The sequence below is a fragment of the Egretta garzetta genome, unplaced genomic scaffold, assembly GCF_000687185.1.
Source record: "Egretta garzetta isolate BGI_Z169 unplaced genomic scaffold, ASM68718v1 scaffold584, whole genome shotgun sequence".
NCBI lineage: Eukaryota > Metazoa > Chordata > Aves > Pelecaniformes > Ardeidae > Egretta > Egretta garzetta.
The window spans coordinates 901,187-919,867 of record NW_009259529.1 but is presented as its reverse complement, the minus strand read 5'-3'; the positions used below and the strand labels follow the sequence as shown (position 1 = coordinate 919,867).

Here is an 18,681-nt window from a genome sequence, read left to right as displayed (position 1 = left end):
GCAGCGGCACCTGGACAGGCTGGAGAGTTGGGCAGAGAGGAACATGATGAAGTTCAACACAGGCAAGTGTCGAGTACTGCACCAGTACAGGCTGGGGACTGACCTGCTGGAAAGCAGCTCTGCCAAGAGGGACCTGGGAGTCCTGGTGGACAACAAGCTGACCATGAGCCAGCAGTGTGCCCTTGTTGCCAAGAAGGCCAATGGTATCCTAGGGTGCATTAAGAGGAGTGTGGCCAGCAGGTCGAGGGAGGTTATCCTCCCCTTCTACTCTGCCCTGGTGAGACCCCACCTGGAGTACTGTGTCCAGTTCTGGCCTCCCTGGTTCAAGAAAGACGAGGAACTCCTTGAGAGAGTCCAGAGGAGGGCAACAAAAATGATTAGGGGAGCGGAGCATCTCTCCTATGAGGAAAGGCTGAGAGAGTTGGGCTTGTTCAGCCTGAAGAAGAAAAGACTGAGAGGGGATCTCATCAACACGTACAAATATCTTAAGGGTGGATGTCTCGAGGACAGAGCCAGACTCTTCTCAGTGGTGCCCAGCGACAGGGCACAAACTGAAGCATAAGAGGTTTCAGTTGAATAAGACAAAGAACTTCTTTACTTTGAGGGTGACAGAGCCCTGGAACAGGCTGCCCATGGGGGTTGTGGAGTCTCCTTCTCTGAAGATATTCAAAACCCGCCTGGATGACGTCCTGTCCAACCTGCTCTAGGTGAACCTGCTTTAGTGGGGGAGTTGGACTAGATTATTTCCCAAAGTCCCTTCCAACCCTTGCCATTCTGTGATTCTGTGTAATGCTTTTGACAGGAAAGTTGGCCTCCATTAGAAGTGGCTAAAGACTGAAAATCCTCTAAGACCTTGAACAAAACACACCAAACCATAGCCAGCTACCCTGTCCATTTGCCTTAAAGAGAAAAATCTGTCTTGCTGACCCAGCAGGCAATTGCATCAGGCTGAATACATCATAGAGATGTGACATTACCAAATCTCTGATACCAAGATGGTGAAGATACAGTGTCAGAATGATTCCAAAGCACTGTTAGCACTTAAAAAGAACAAGAAAAGTATGCTCCTACTAGCAGATGACCTTTCTGCACCCCTATCTGCTGACCAAGGGTTAGTACCAGGAGAACTGAGCGGGATCCAGGGACGGGAATACTTCTGTTTATCTGAGATTGCACTTTTCCTTTTCTCCTGAACTCATCTCACTGGTGATACCCCTATCGCTACTTCCATCCACTTTGAAATGCATTATTACGTCTCTATTTATGGTATAAATTCTGCAAGAAAACTCATTCCTCCTATGGCAGCAGTTTTTATCTCTTTCAAAACAAACCCAGAACCCCAAATCAAAATGCAGTATGATCAATGTTGCCCTCAGTTACTCATTGGTCAGGAAACTAGTATCAGAATCTCTGTAGGAGAATAGAATGTATCACAAAATCCAGATGATAGATGATGATTTCATAACATAATCTATTTTCCTATAATTTTCCTATGATTTAAAGTTTAGTGGCTGCAGTTATTTAGAAAAACTGCAGTTATATCTTTATTTTGCACGTATGTATATATTTATTTACAAAAATTAAGCTGGCAAAGAAAGCTGGAAAAGTTGGATTGTAACTAAAATTATACAGAATGTGCCTGGAGCTATTTTCATTCTTCTATGGTCTTTCTGGGCGTTTTGCTGTTTTGTTTTTTTTTTTTTTTCTTTTTCTTTTCTTCTTTTTAACTGTAATAGCATAAGCAGAGCTGGATTTTCATTAGGAATGCTGCCAGAAGATTACAAGCTTTTTTTTTGATGAACTATAAAATTTGTGGGCACAATGAACAAACCATAGTAAGCAAGGATTTTGTTATTTCAATGAACAGTTACTAAAACTATTATGAAACACAATCAAAAGGAAGGTGCAGCAGAAATATGTACTTTTCCTAGCAGATTTACATAAAACATTTCTTTCACTGATGATCTTATAATGCACATATTCAGAATAAATATTTTCCAATGGCACTAAAAAGTGTGCACAAAATAATGTGATTACTAGTCCTTCTAAACGTAACATGCAAGTGGATCTGCCCCATATATGCAAACAGGTCCATGTGTGTATATATGAACACATACATGCATGCACAGGCTCACACACACACACACATTTTTCAATTGAAAAGAAAATCAACTCTTCGAAATAATAGCTACCTCATAGCAGTTTCATACACACCAATTCTATTTTTACATGAGATTACCCCTGTGCAGTATGCTAGAAGCATGAATTATCTGCAAAATGTCGAATACAGCCCTTAATGACCATGTCTTCAAATGAAAAAAAGCAAGATGGAAGTTAATTTTACTGGTTTTGGAGACGGTAGTAAACTAGAATTTCGGATCTACATGTTCCACAAAACTGAGGAACCTCTGATTTTCAAGAAATATCTGACCTTTTGTTTAATTTCTGATCTTCTAAGTTTTCGTAAATAATTAACTATATGTCACATGTACCTGACCTATAATCATGCAAATTATAGGGGAAAAAAAAATGTAAACTGACCAATTCAGGAAAAATTGTGGAGGATCCATGTACATTTCTGTATTTTTTACATTTCCTTTAAAATCTGTTCTTTGTGTCAACAGCACACCTTCAGTTTCTGAAGACCTGTAGCAGAAGTTCATACCTGGCACCACTTTTTGAAGGCCCATACAACTCCAGTTTTAAAACTTCAGAATTTGGCTATTAGAACTGATTTTCACATAACCGATTTTAAGGATCTATATTATATTATACTGTCAAAACAGATTTTTTTTTTTTTTTTAATTCTCAATAGTGGAGACATTATTAAGTTACTTAGGCACAACACATTAAAATAAATTGGACCTTTTTAGATTTCTCCTCCCCTCTTGTACACTCCAGGAAGGAAGGAAAGTGGGTCCCTGATTTCGGTCATGAGTATGTAGGTTCTGACAATGGATTTTCCTTGGAAAACCTATCAAGTCTCATGTGTATATTGGTCTAAAAAAATGCATTAATTCAACTCATAATTTAACTAAAAAAATAGTGACTGACAAAACATGCCACATTTTATTTGCTCTGCTTATACCACAGATAGGACTGTTTGCCTGAGCCACAGTAAGGCAAAGTAAATATCATCCTCCACTCTGTTTTACAATCATGAATAATACATAACCGTACTTATCATATTTGATTTGCTGTTTGAGTTTCATTATAACTTTAGGTGCTCCATTCCTTGCAAAATTCCTATTGTTTTGAAATTTACACCAAGGTTTTGAAATTACACCAGGTCTTCACCAAGTAAAATTTGGAGAGCTATAGTATCAGTATCTTTCTATGAAGAATACGAACATCTGAGCTTTAAATAGATAATGCTGAGAAGTGTTTGGAAGTCATATTTTAGTTTTTAAGTAACTTGCTAACTTCACTGAGAAAAATGAGTTAGGGCTCATGCAAGGCAAATCATCCCATGTTTGGTAGCCCCCTGTGCCTTCCTCTTAGCCATACAGCCCTGGTTCCTGGTCAGAGCTGGACTACTGAGTAAGAGGGATCAAAGATTTGCTCTGTCACAGCAATCCCTATTTCAATGAGATTTAGGAGCTGGAAAGGAATGATAGATCAAGCCATAAAACCATTTTGCGAAGTACTTAAAATATTTTGTTCTTTATAGTAAGCGGAGAAAAACACCAACCTAAAATCCTTTCTGTAATACAATACCACCTTTTATTACTTTAAGAGCACGTCATTCATTCAGATGCATCTGAAATAACATCTTACTGTATACAACTACCTATATTCTAGTCTAATATTCAGGCAGAGTGCATTTTTGAGCAACACAATATTAATCACAATTCTGGGCTTCAAATACGCCCTACTACATCTACCATTTGGTCCAACTGCATGACTATATGCTTTCTGGCTTAAAATTCATAAATTAGTAGTGTAGAAAAGTATTACAATCTTTTTGTTAAAGCTGACCAAGCTTTACATTTTGAAAGAATCACTTCTACTACTCATCTGGCAATAAAAGAAAACCAAGGGGAAAGGGTGAGATATCTGACGATATAAATATTATTACTTACCTTAGTTTAGACTACCCTGACTACATGAGAGGAGTGCTGCAATACGTGTGCATTCTATGCTAGGCTGAAGCTTTTTCTTCTCCTTATTTTAGTAAGAAAGAACCCTTAGGGTCAGGTCCTGCTCCCCCTGAAGACAAGAGCAAAAGTCTTCACTGGGGTTCAATAGGAGCAGGACAGAGACTTTAAAATATATTTTTTTTTCCTTTTGTATCTTTCTGTATGAGTTCCTTCAGGCTATGCAGATATGAAGCTTTTAAGATTTCTGAAGTCACCATAAAGAGTTGGAAGTCTTAATGTTCCTAATGAAGCATCATGCTGTCATCTAATTTATCTGAAGTTGCTGACCTCGATTTGCCAGTGTTGTTTTTAAAGAAAAAAATATTGGATTTACTCTTGACTAAGAAATCAAAGATAGTTGCTAAAAACATATTTTTTGCCGCTACAGGTACAACCTTTTACCCGAGTTACATAACTGCCATTCATTTGCTCAGATTTCAATTTCCCCATTTGTACTCAACTCTTCTGCTAGAAGAAATTTCCTATACATAAAAAGCTGCTCTTAGCCAAGCCATTATCCACTGTTGATACCCACATATGTCTCTCTGCATTTCCTTGCCTACCAGTAAACAAGGCTACTAAGAGATAAAACCAGTTTTTCATTGCTCAGGACTTTATGGTACAGTTTTCATTGCTCAGCTGTTATGGTACACATTCTAAAAGGCATTTGTATATTGTTTCTTGCAGATGCCTAATGATCAAAGAAAATTAGTATCTCAGAAATTTATTCACAGCTGGAAAATCTTCTCTCCCGAGTGGTCTATATCCATACACATGTAACACAGATGCCACAGATGAAATAATGGTAAACCACGTTTGGTAAGAGTCCTGTTTCCGAAGAGCGTGTGTCTCACTCACCTGTTTGGCTAAGCTGAGATGTGCTTCTGCTCCTTCGAGACACTATGGCAACCACTTTGGCACTAAGGCTGGAACGCCTTTTCTTCCCACCTGTTCCAACCGTGCCGACAGCTGTGTCCGACTGACTCCCGTCATTGTGCTCCAGCTTATACATCTCTCCGCTCACACTTGTGCTCTTAGTGATTCTCCCTGAAGTCCCCATCCGTCTGCCTTGCATTTTAGGAGTAAATGTACTACAGTTACAAAGTAAAAACAAACATGTTAATTTGGCTCTGTAGCAGCAATTTCAAAATCCTTTTTATTTTTAAAATTAGTAAATTAATTTTAAGTCTTGATACATTTTCATTTATTTGGTTCACAAATAAAAGGTTAATTTGATGCTCCTCAGAGTATATATTTCCACTATTGTAGTTTGTTCTTCTTCAAGGGAAATAAATAAAATGAACACTTTCCCATGTTTTTCAGAGTGACAGAAAGAGACACGCAACATTTAAAAGTCATGTGGAGCCTTCCTGACTATAACCTCAGAATACAGACAGCAATAAACCAGGAATTTTAAAACAAAAAAAAAATGAACATGGGCCAAGAGGTTAATACACGTATCTTATTGGCACTGTTCCCCAAAGCCTTGACACCTAATAGACATGAAGGTATCATCATCTATATTTTCATACTTTGCAGAATGAGATAATATAATATGCAGTATTTTTTTTTGGTCTTCACTCTCTCACTTCTTTAAAGGTAAATGCAACAATCACAGTATGAAGGCAAAATAATTTTGAGGCACCCCCCACCTCCCAATAACCCACTAGAACTTTCACTGACTGACAGAAAGTTGAATCGCTCCATCAGTTCTGTTTAATTTTCTTTAGCTATCGCATTGCATTTGAATGTTTCTACACAAATCTGTTTTCTGCTCCTGCACAAAGAGGCTGGATAAAGTATTCAGAAACACGCTCTAGAGAACAATCTCAGATACACACAGGACATACAAATACGCAGTCCTGACACTGCTACGACCAAGCGATGCCTCAGCTCTAATCACAGAATCACAGAATCGTAAGGGTTGGAAGGGACCTCAGGAGATCATCTAGTCCAACCCCCCTGCTAAAGCAGGCTCACCTAGAGCATGCTACACAGGACTTCATCCAGGCGGGCTTTGAATATCTCCAGAGAAGGAGACTCCACAACCTCCCTGGGCAGCCTGTTCCAGTGCTCTGCCACCCTCAGAGTGAAGAAGTTCTTCCTCATATTCAACTGAAACCTCTCGTGTTTCAGTTTGCATCCATTGCCCCTAGTCCTGTCGCTGGACACCACTGCAAACAGACTGCTTCCTAATGGCAATACCAAGTCAGCTATCGCTCTGCAGAGACCCTGAATTTTAAGCTGCAGCCTGATTCACTTCAGATGTAGTTGTTAAATCAGCCTAGTACGTGGCAAATTCCCTGATCTTGTATTGCCGATCAGTAGACCTACTGGCAACATACTGATTTTAGAGGGTTTTGTTTTCATTGAGTCTGTATTTTGAAGTCAAACTTTGAAGTTATTTGTTGAGTGACAGTCCTGCTGTGCGCCGGCTTCTTTATGTCATGGTAAGTTTCAGACAGATAGGAAATCTTGCCAGGGAGAAATGAAGGGGTCTATGGGAGAAGAACTGACTTCTTGTGACTTCCATGGACCTGGGCCCTGCTAAAGCTTAAATCAGTCCTGTCCAAAGACAGATCCAGGAAAGTATAAAATAATGTATTCCTAAATTATGTTTTACTGAGAGTTATCTAGATTTACTAATATGTGACCATAGGTAAGAGCAGATAAAAATAGACAATACTTTTTGAAGAAGCAGCTGGTAAAGTTCTTGGATAGATGACACCTAATTATCAATTATCAGACATTATCAATCTCCACATAGGCATTTAACTGTGTTCAGCACTTAGGATCTGCTCCTGTTAAGCTCAGATAAAAAACCAGCTACCACATTCACACAGAACAAGGTGCTGTGATGCACTGAAGAACTCAAGAGCACATTTTAGTGGACCACCTGAGGCACACTGAGCTTAAAATAAGTTCTCTCTTGGTCCCTCCTATCCCATTGTGACTTTAGTGATTGGCTTTGGGGTTTGTATGGCAAAAATAGGACATATGTATTCTGATGTTTCTATGTAAAATTCCTTTGTTTTTATTGTAGATCCCTCCCAGCACACACTCCCTGACATTTATGTGAGCACACATATGTATTCAATCATTCTAGGAAGAATTTGAACTGCACTTTTCGGTCATTTAAAAAAAAAAAAAAAAAAAAAAAAAAAAGAGAAACAGCCTGTCTTCCATAAATATGCAAATATCAAGGGAAAGGTTTTGTGTAAGGCGAACTAGTTCTGTTCACTTAAAAATAGTATCAAATTGAGAAAAATGCCCTAAAACATTTCCCATTTTCAAAATAGAGACTGATTTTCTTGAGGGAGCTAAATATTAATTTCTTGGCTTTAATCTAAATCATGTTACTAATGTAGTACAGGTGTTTACTTCATAGGCTATGTATACTGCTGCTTTTTAAAGTTGCAATGATCCCTAAATAATGATATTTTTATTGTTGTTCACAGAATGCAATAACCTCAGCTTTACAAAATATCTAACCTAGCAGCTACTTTTGTTTGAAGTAACACAGATTTCTTGCTTTACCTCTCCACAAACACTGTAGCATGAAAAGATATGAAATGGGATTGCCACACAGGAGTAATTATTTTTCAAATAGCAAATTAATTTTAAAAAGCAGTGATGAAAATCACAAAATTCATGCTGAAACTTCTGAAAATATTTTTCTACAATTTCAGGAGATTTAGTGAAGTTTATCTTCCTTAATTTTGGGGCTGAATATTGGTCCATAGCTCTAGCACAGAATCCTGGCTATGGCCAGAGAATCTTAGGAAATGTTTTCTCTTTAAGAAGAAATTATGTTAATAATTCGCACACCTATCAAGAAAACCTTAAAACTAGAGATCGAATGTACAGTGTGATGATACTGTCTGAATATGCAAACAACTTGCATCATTAGCTCAGCGTGCTGTCACACAGTCCCTGTATTGGGAGTTGGACTAGATGACTTCTAGGGGTCCCTTCCAACCCAAAACATTCTATGATTCTATGAATCTATGCCACCAGAATCTTTGATCCCTAATTGAGTATATCAGGGCGTGCCAACTTCATTCCTACATCAGCCAGTTTGCAATGCTGAGTCCCTTTTCCTCCTCTGCTGAGGAAACAAGGCCCCACACTTGTGCCCATAGGGTGCCAGAAGGCAATGCTGTTGACTGGTTTGCTTCTCTGGAGGAGGAGACACCTTGCCATTTCAAGAGGGGTAGACCAAAAATACAGCCTGATACTTGGAGGGGGCAGAATCACACAGGCCTCATTTTCAGGGGTCCTACTTTCTACTTTGATTAGACATGGGTAATTCCTTTCCACATGGGTAATTCCTTTCCACATTGATAATTCCTTTCCGCCAGCACTTGGAATTGGATTTCTGTGACTATTTCTGCGATGCTGATGATGCCCCCTACTCAAAGCTTTCTGTAGTCATTTTGTTCCCGTTTTGAGCCATGGAGTTCTCATCAATTCTGGAACTCTTGAGTTTATTTATCAATACTTTAGTAAGATAGAGGGAAGAAACTGAAAATACTTCTTTTGAGAGCATCCGTTGACATTTGAACTATACTGACATTTGTTGACATACTAATCTATAAATGTATCATTTATAGCAATGAAGTTTAATGGACTATAACATCTGTCATGCAATTAAAGAAATAATTGTTTATCATTCTATTGACTTTGCTGAATTTCAAGTGTTTGTGAGTATATAAATCTTAGGATGTTTTTATCCCAGTCTTCACTTTTTTTTGTACAATGGAGCTGACATGCTCTAATCTCATATTATTTAATAAGAGTGGAGGAGACAATGATGTCCACTGACCGAGAAATAAAAATCGGTAGAATCATAACTTTAGGAAAATCCCATTTTTGATTTATTAATTCCCTAATTCAAGGACTATGAATACTTTCTGAATAATAAATAAATTGCTTTTTCAAAGACCCACATAAATTTCTATTTTCATTCTTTGTGACGGGGATGTAGAATATTCACCTTAGTTAAAAAAAAAGATTGAGATATTTGGAATTCAAATTAATCTTGTACTTGTTTTTACCTTGCAAATATCAAGTCCTACTTTCCTAGGAAATATGTTCTAGTGTACTTCTCATATGAAAGAGCTATTCATTTGCTAGAAATGGGCTTAATGAGATAGGACCAAGGATCAAATCCTACAGCTGTCCAGTACTTCCCCTTGTCATAACTAAGCAAACAGATTAAGATTCCTTTGCGTTCATCTAATCCTTGAGTTAGTTTATTATTTGACATTAATTGGAACAGTATCAAAAGAACGGGCATTTAAAATTCAGTCCTCTTCTACCGTCTAATTGTGTACCCTTAGAACATGGTATTTTTCCATTTCATTACTGGCTATCACTTGGAGAAACAGCTCCTAGCTCACACTGTTACTTTTTTCAATATGGTTTGAGTTTCATTTGTGAAGCACAAAGAAGCAAAACACCCACATGAATTTACATATATCCTTTTGCACTTAACCCTTCTGATAATAACATACTTAAAATTTTATTTTCTGTTACTGGACTTGCTGGGATTATTGACACAATCATTTAAATGCAGAGGCAAGTTTTTGCAGGGCTGTGGCTAAAACTGATAAATTACAAAGTTACATTGTTGATTCAAACCTAGTTATCATAACACAATAAATAAATAGTTTTCAGTAGCAGGATAACTAAAAGCAACACATTTATCAGTATACTCCATTTATTTCTAAATGAAATAATTCACTACATTTTTACTGAAAACTATTTTACCATCTTTAGCAATTCTTTCAATGACTAGTTCAGCAAAAATCTCATGCCATTTCTAATTATTGGCATAACAACATCATCAATGTGTAATTATGGACAATCTATCTGTGCCTCTGTTTTACTTCACAGATATTTAGCACAGAAAAAGTCTCTTGATTTTTGGTGGGTTTTTTGGGGGGTTTTGTTTGTTTTGTTTTGTTTTGTTTTTTTTAAAATTGAAGTAAACCACTAAAGCCAAAACCCCTTCAACCCCAGCAGGAGCAGAGCTGCCCCCAGCCCGGGCTCCCTTGACTTGCCCTTCAGCACCAGGGTCACCCACTGCCCCCGGGCTCCCACATCAGCTGCGAAGCCACCGCTCCCTTTACCGGGGGAATAATTTTCCTGCTGAAACTTATGTAGTTGAGACGGATCCTATCTAAAGTGGTATCTGTACTACACAAGGCAAAAATCAAGACTGTATTTACATGTCAGCCATCAGAATTGTGAAAGAAAGCAGCACTTTCAGTTTTGCAAGCTGCTGCTACCTGGAAGTTGCATCTGTGGGGACAAAGAATGAACTATTAAGATAAAAAAGCTTATTCAAAGAGTAATTTGAGTTACAAGCTCCCATAAAAATTGACTCTGAGGTAAATTCTATAAAATGAATGCACTACAAGGACATTGTGGACTGTACCTGCTTATATTAAACCATAGCATACACAACTATATAGAATTGAAACAAAGCCAGTTACATGTATTAAATCATTGTACATCTTTCCACATACAGATATCTAATACATATATTCAAGATGCATAAAATTATACTGGATAAATTATTTGGATTGAGAAAATTAGTATATAGATATACACTTAGTATTTCTCAGTAACTACATAAAATGCCTGCCAATAGTACATATCACCTGAAAAAGAAAGATAATATGACACAGGAAGCTAGAACAAGCTTTGCCCATAAACTCACCTCTATAATATCTGGAAGTATATCCTTTTACAGAAAAAATCTTAAGTGATTAGCCATTGCTAAAATTACAGTATTTCCTTCCTTCTCTTAGGCTTACTGATGATTTATAAAAAAATACTTCAGGTATTTATTTTCACGAACACTCATTTTTACTCCATCCATTTTTCCAATAATGCAAGCCATGAGTAAATAATTACCCCCCTGATTTCCTTGCTGTATAGGTGATATTTTAATGTAAGTTCTTCCCACACAGTTGCAGTAACTTGAATCTTTTGACAGAAACCCTGGCCCTCACCAGCATGAGCTAGTAAGCTTCCTTTCTCTTCTGCTGAATGCAGAATCACGTCCTAATTCATAGCCCCTCTGGCACCCTTTTACAATGAGGTAGCTCATGAATACTAATAACCTCCTAAACATGTAATAGTTGTGGACCAAAGGGAAGATGAGCACTCCTTTATAACAAGGAACGCTAAATTCTAAAAATAAACTAAGCCTTGCTATTAGTGTTGTATGATATATAACTAATAAATCCAAACTCTAAATTACCTAGCCACAGATTGTTCTGCCAGTCTTAGAATATATAGCTATATTTACATATGATATATAGCATTTGCTGCAAGATTAATTACTGTACCATTTATGGTATTTCATAAATTAATTCAAACATGGTGCTTTACAAACCAAAGGACAAAAACACATCCCATATTAACATTCTCTCTAGTAAGGCAAGAGACTTTTTTAGACCATACAGAAGTTGGTTGATTCAATGAAACAATCGTTTTGTACAGTCTGTACCGACTGGAATTACATATTGATCTAATATGCACATCGATCATATATTAAATGCACGAAGTGGCTATTAGAATCAGAAAAAACTTGCTTTTCCTGTGAAGTCACCATATTAGAGTCCTATTGGCGTATTAGGATAGTTGAAATTCAGCAACTCCTGTAAATTATATCCGTTCTTGACAATATTCTTATATTGTAAAGAAGTGCCACTCGGTGACAGAGATACTGCCTCTGGAATGACAAAGTCCCAGCCCCATCTGTGTTCAATCTGTAAACTCTCACTGAGGCAAGGGCTGGGGAAGATTTCATTACAGCAGTCTCCTCTGGGAGCTTAGCCGGTTAACATCCTGCTTTGGAAGATCAGGAAATTTCCATGTTGGAGTGTAATATCAGAATCTGTTTTGCGAAAACACCTTTCTCAGTAACACACTGACCAGTGAACTGTGCAAGATTCACAGCTCTGACAGATCTCTATTTTCTAAACCTGTAAAACTAGCATTTCTCCATGAAATGAAAGAGTAAGAATTCAGAATCTAAGTCTGAATACTATAAAAGATCAGCAGATTTTAACTACTTTCCAAGAATGTTTCAGCAAGTTAATTTATATTCTTTGAAACGAGCGGAGTAATCACCTCTGTATGCAGAAGCCTGTGTGTCTGCTTGTGCATACCCATGGCCCGGTCAGCCTGAAGCCAGCTAATCGCGTGAATCGTAAAATGAAGCCAACACAAAAGAGGTTAAGTTACTGCAGGGATGCTGCTCAGGGTTAAGTATCGCTGTTAGTGCTGATGTGGACAGGCTAATGGGAATCAAAGGGCAAACAGCTCAGTTGACCTGAACTGGAGTGCAAATAGGCATGTAGACATTAAGTTCTAGTACCGAACATAGCAAGCACGTAAACGTTACATCTGTATCAAGAAAAGAGGTATTGGGCGGCGTGGTGGTGCACGACAAATACAAAAAAGTGGAGGGCTTTTATGCTCACCACTGAACGGAGGAAGTTTTCTTCAGTGGCAAGAAAGCTGAATTCACCAGTTTTTCTTTCTTACTATAACATTCAGCAATAACATGTTATTTTCCCTGTTGCAACACACTGTATTGCTTTTTCCCCTCCAAAGCGCCAGGTACTGAAGTACCAGTGACCTGACTGCTCTTTGTGTAAAAAGGCTACACCACTACTATGAAATAGATTGCTTACTGCTCCTTTGCAAAAGTAAATAACTGCAACAGGCAACAGCCACAAAACGGAAGGGAGGAGGGAAGTCTGAAAGGCCAAATGGAACAGGGGAAGGACAGGACTAACAAAGCAAATACAGAAAACGTTTTTAAGAAGTTAAACTGAGATGAAGATAATGCAAGTGGTCTGTGCAAGTGGTGCAAGTGTGAAAGTGGTCTGAGGTCTGTGCCACAGCTAAAACTATTTTCCTACTTCCTTCATTCTAAAAATAACGTGTACTGCCTGTTAAAAATGTTAGTGCAATGTTCTTATACTAAAAGTTTATGAATGATTATTTCATTTTAATCAACTTCTCAATAATCAAATGAAATACCAATTAAAATTATTTTGCAGTCTTTTTCAAATCATTAAGAAAGGCTGCTGGTAATGTGACAGTTTCTTTGAAAGAGAAAGCATAATTAGATAATTAAACATGCAAAAGCAATGCTCCGTAGTACATTTTTCATGTACAGATGTTCTGAAGGGATTAAAGACTCCATCTCCCTCCCTCTCTGACAGACACATAAAGCAGTTTATTAGGACGGATTGGAAAAAATCATTATCTTTAGATAATGAATAATTAGAACATTAATTACTCTGGCTTCACCTTGGTTTTGTACATAAATGACCTCAGAACCAGAAGTTTCTATCTGTAATACACTGTTTGGGGGGGGGAAAAGGACACACTGTGTTTTTTAAGCAGCTTAGATTAACTGTTTTCATGTATCTTGCCTCCATTGGAGGCTATTGCCCTCTTATTTCCCCCCCAAAAAGCAAAAGTTGTGACTCAGGTTACATGAATGTGCTTGCCCTTGCCCCAGGAGAGATCACCTAAGAAGCAACATTAATTAATCCACCATAGAAGTTCAAAATGTTTCGCTCTCTAAGGAAATGGAGAAGCGCACTAGTTCATGAAACAGTCTCGGTGTTCAGTTTTGAGCTGCAGTGATTTGGATAATCAGAAACAAAGTAGGATTGCCAATTTACTTCAAGAACTGTGGTGGATGTTTACACTGTGGAGATTTTAGATGCAAAATGCCAGCCAGTTATAATGTTATTGGCTTGCCTGTTAGTTACATTTATTCCTCAAATTTGTCAAATGTTAAAAAATTAGGTAGGAATTTTTCATGCCTGGTTTCTGCCCAAGGTTAAATTTGGTTTTTTATTTATTCTAAGTTCCAGCTGAAATACCATGACAAACTGTCTAGTCCTTTTGGAGGAAATAAAGAAAAAAAAAAAGCCTTATCGTACTGTCACACAATTAACAAATAAATAAATTCACTTCGCTTTAAGAAGTACTTATGGCTGGTGCCTGACTGAAAGATGCCAATGAGGTGATCCTTCTATTTGGCATAAACCGTTTTCTGTTCCTTTGAATATCTGTAAATTTGGTAAAACATCTTTAAGTCCTAACTCTCAGGTTAAGAGACTTTGAAGAGATCAACAGTTAAAATACCAAGAGGCTATCTATTCCCAAGTGGCGCTGCACTCACTCACAGCTCCTATTGCTAAATAGATCATACATTTCCTAGAAATTACTATTTCACCTCAAGGCTAGAGGCAGAAAGCCAGTGTTTCCCAGCTTCTCTCAGCTACTCGGGATCTGGGTAAGTTAGGACTGTCCAGGATGCAGGGAGGCTGCATCCTCCTTGTTGGCCATCAGACAGGACTCAAGACAAAGTCGTCTGACTGGAATGCAAGAGAGAAGTGAGATGGACAATAATCCCTGGAAGGACAGAGACTGGTTCGTGGTGATACTGAAGTAGGAAGAGAGGCAGAAGACATGGGGAATAAATTCTTTTTGTCGCTCTTTCTGAAGACAAAATACCTGAGCCTGAACACAAGCCTTTCCAACGTACTATCACAAGTATGTATTATACCATGACCTTCCCATGAGAAGATCAGCTTATCTTTTTAGCAACAAAAAACTCACGATCCCCTCACTTTTGCAGAGAAAGCACACTGCTTTTTCATGTGCCTTTTCATGTGCCATTCATCCCCTTTTGCATGGTGAACCCAGCAATCACAGAAACTGTGCAAACTTTTACCATGTAACTGGGTTAAACAAACCAGAATGTTAAAGAACCAAGTATGTATTTTGCTCCAAATTTTCCACATGATGAGGGGACTGAATCCACAGCATCAAGCCAGAATAAACTCACATGCAACAGGCAGCATATGATCACGAGTGAAGACGCATTTGAAATGACTTGTCAATCATCACATAAAAGTTCTGGGGCAGAAGCCTGAAGAGATTAGTTTCCCAGAGTCATAACTAACTAGCTGAGCCAGGAGACCACCCTTTCTCTTCCTACACTTCCCCCCTCATTCTCTAAACAAGTTCTAGCTTCTGTAACAAAGAGAATTTGAGTTTTAAAGATGACTGACTCTTTACATATAGTATCTTCCTGGAGCAGGCCCGTATCATGCACTGATTGAGCCAATTTCCATGGAGAGAAATGTGAGACTAATTAAATGAGTGTCTCCACGCAAAAAGCCCAGGCTTACACAGGCAGGCTCGGTTCTAGTATTTCCGATCTTTCAGCACTTAGCTTCACACTCTTCATATTATTTTCATATAAATTTTGTGGAAGTTTTCTTTAGTAAGTATTCTTTATATTACATCAATTTCAATTTAGTGCTTTATGTCATCAAAAACCTTCACATGTAAGCAGTAGAACTGATTTTAGTAGTATTTTATTCATATATGCAAGCAATAATCCTGCTATTTTTCAGTCACCTTCTCCTGATTTTTTAAAAACAAATACATCAGTCTAAGACCAATAAAATGTGTTTTTCTTTTCTTTCCATTTTTGGCTACATTTATAATTGGGTGAATTTTTATAAAACCACATTATATTCTAATACATCAAGAACTAAAGAGTGACAGCCATAAACTTAACAAATCAGAACTGTTAAGTTTTTCCTTTCTGTTAGCAGCTGAAGCACTGTAGACTGAGGTGTTTTGGTGATTTTAAATTTATTCTGACAGCATTTTGGGCCAATTTCCTGGCCCTCCTTCCATTTCTGGTCATGACCCATTTCAGTGAGTGAAATTCAGTGAATTGCTTCGCCAGCCAAATTCAGCCAATTCAGTGAATTGATTAGTCATCCAAACTTTGTTAAATTGTAGATTTCTGACTTCCTACATCTGAGTAAATTTTACTGATGAACTTAAACATACCTTCGCTATGCTGGCTGAACTCTTATACTTGCCTGTGCTCAAATCTCTCTTCCAGCTCGTATGTTGTGTTATTTGGAGGCACGGAGACTAACCATAAAATCACAGACTAATGCAAAAGATCGCTCTCAAACCAAATTACTATATATGCTCTTCCAGCTCTTGTTCAAAAGAAAACAGTCCATATGGTTACTATGCTGTTACTATTCATGTCTTCTCTTGATACAAAGATGTGAAGTAACACAGGGACCAAAAGCTTCCCGTAAACACTATAGCTCTAGAGTGAGAAGCCACAAAGCTGCGCTTGGTGGTCATGTGCCCAACCTCACGAGCCCCAAAAGGCAGGACTCCTGGTCTGGGCATAGCAAGTTGCTGACATGGGATAATATGCTGGTATAAAGCTGTTGTATATGAAAAGCTGTGTATGCACTATGTGATTATATCAACTGAAAAATGGAATTGAAATTGCAAGTTACAGACAAATACTTTCAGATATTACAGCAGGGATTATCCAGAAGCAGGGATATGTCCAGCACAGGCAGCACGATGATACCCCAGTGCCAGAGTTGGTGGAAAAATCCCTTCCTTTTCTTCCCACTGCCTGTTTCTATGTGAGTTTCTTATGCTGTGTTATGATTTGGGTAACCTGTCCTTAGCTATATTCTTTTAGCTTTCTTAAATTCTGACCAGCTCACAATGTGATAATTTATTGCCAAGATAAGGTCATTTAAATCAGGAAGAATTTTATCTAAATATACCCCTATCAAAAACATAGAATCATAGAATGTTTTGGGTTGGAAGGGGCCCCTAGAGGTCCTCTAGTCCAACCCCCCTGCAGTGAGCAGGGACACCGCTGACTAGATCAGGTTTCTCAGAGCCCCAACCAACTTGGCCTTGAATGTTTCCAGGGATGGGGCCTCCACTGCCTCTCTGGGCAACCTGTTCCAGTGTTTCACTACCCTCATTGTAAAGAATTTCTTCCTTATATCTAGTCTAAACCTACCCTGTTTTAGTTTAAAACCATTACCCCTTGTCCTGTTACAGCTGTCCCTACTAAAAAGATGTATCTTTTTAACTTAACAGCATTATACTAATAGCCAGAAACAAGAAGAGAGGACGTTATTGCACATGCATCTATCTACACATACATAAAATCACATATGGAGTATGTCAACCATGCACCTATACAAAAACTGAGAAAGGAGTAGACATACTCCTTACTTCTCAGAGAGCTGGGAATGCAGACGAGACGACCAAGTCTTAAAGCTGCCCAATGCTGAAAAGATTCCTAGAGAGGTTTTATCCCTATGGCTTTGCCTAGAAGTCTTGAGCAGGCTTTTTGCTGCATAAATACTCTTTCTTTGCAAGAATGAACACTATTACAATCCTGAAGTTTTAAAAAGATGCTGCTTCATTTCTCAGATCTGATGACAGCTAGAACACAATTGACCACATCTGTGAAGCTCTTAGTCTTTGCTAACCCTGCTAGGAAATGTGCATTAGTCACAAGCTGCATTTTGCACTATATTAAAATTGCATTACCTTTCAAGACAATTTCACTTGGGCTGTTTGGTCTTCCATCCATATTTCTCAATTTTAAATTGTTGTATTTTAAGCAAAGTAGCAGTCATACCACTACTACTCAACACAGTTACACTGAAGACTGACAAGTTTTCCATCAGCTTGAACTTTGGGTGCATGTAAAAAATTGAAGAGTAGTGTAATCATTTAAAAGACCTGTCTGTATTGACAAGCATCAGTTACCCCTCTCGGGGAAAGCTGAATAAAGGCATCAGTTTGTTAAGCATGCAAAATAGTCAAACGCCCAGCTTGTAAATAAAAAGATGAACTAGTGTGCTTTTTAAACCCAGGTTTAACATGTTACCACTATGCTAATGTTTATCCAGACCATAATGTTCTAATTAATCATAAAAAGTTTACTAATGCTTGAAAAAATTTATCACTATCTTGAGTACAGACTTGTTAAAGAGTTTCAAGTGCTATTTATCACGCTCTCCTTGGAAAGTCCAATTACTTTTTGGCTTATAAACTTCCAAATCAGAAAAAAGACAAAAACTAGTGAACTTCATTTTTCAACTCAGATATGAAATTTCTGAGCTTTTAGCTTTGTTTCCTGTGTTCCTCATGCAATCCTTACAGCTTCTATCAGTTGTTCCCCTCCTGGCTCATGGAGGTGAATTTCAACCAGAACTGATCCCTCGGGAAGGAGCTAAAGATACCAACGTTTTCCAAGTTTTGTGAAGTCTGATAACTAGGCAGATAAGAGCTACATTAAATAAGGTGCCCTGCTGAAGAAAGGCTGCTGTATGATCCCAGTACTTATCTATTCTCTTTGGTCTGCCAGGTGGACACTCTGGCTAGGGGAAGATCATGGAGATATAGTGGAGGAGGGAGGTGACTGCAGTGTAGGCTGCCAGGTTGTGACCCTCCACTAACTGAGTTATTCCAAAATGTCTTGTATGCATGGTCTTTTCACTGCAGTAAATATTAAAGTTGAATTGAGTTTGATTAATTTATTTTTATCAACCCTCCGTGTTTTAGTTATCACTTCTCTATCTTTTGTGAGCACAGCACTCATGCACACATGTACCAGGGACACACTCACGTA

General features: G+C 38.1%; 1 protein-coding gene across 1 annotated transcript in view; it reads right to left on the bottom strand.

Annotated features, from left to right (window-relative positions):
- The window catches only part of RIMS1 (regulating synaptic membrane exocytosis 1), a 229,782-nt gene that overhangs the window by 40,090 nt on the left and 171,011 nt on the right, over positions 1-18,681 (bottom strand). The window contains exon 32 of the mRNA XM_035893091.1: positions 4,998-5,230. Within this exon, the coding sequence (XP_035748984.1) occupies positions 4,998-5,230 (233 nt within the window). The remainder of the gene's footprint in view (positions 1-4,997; positions 5,231-18,681) is intronic.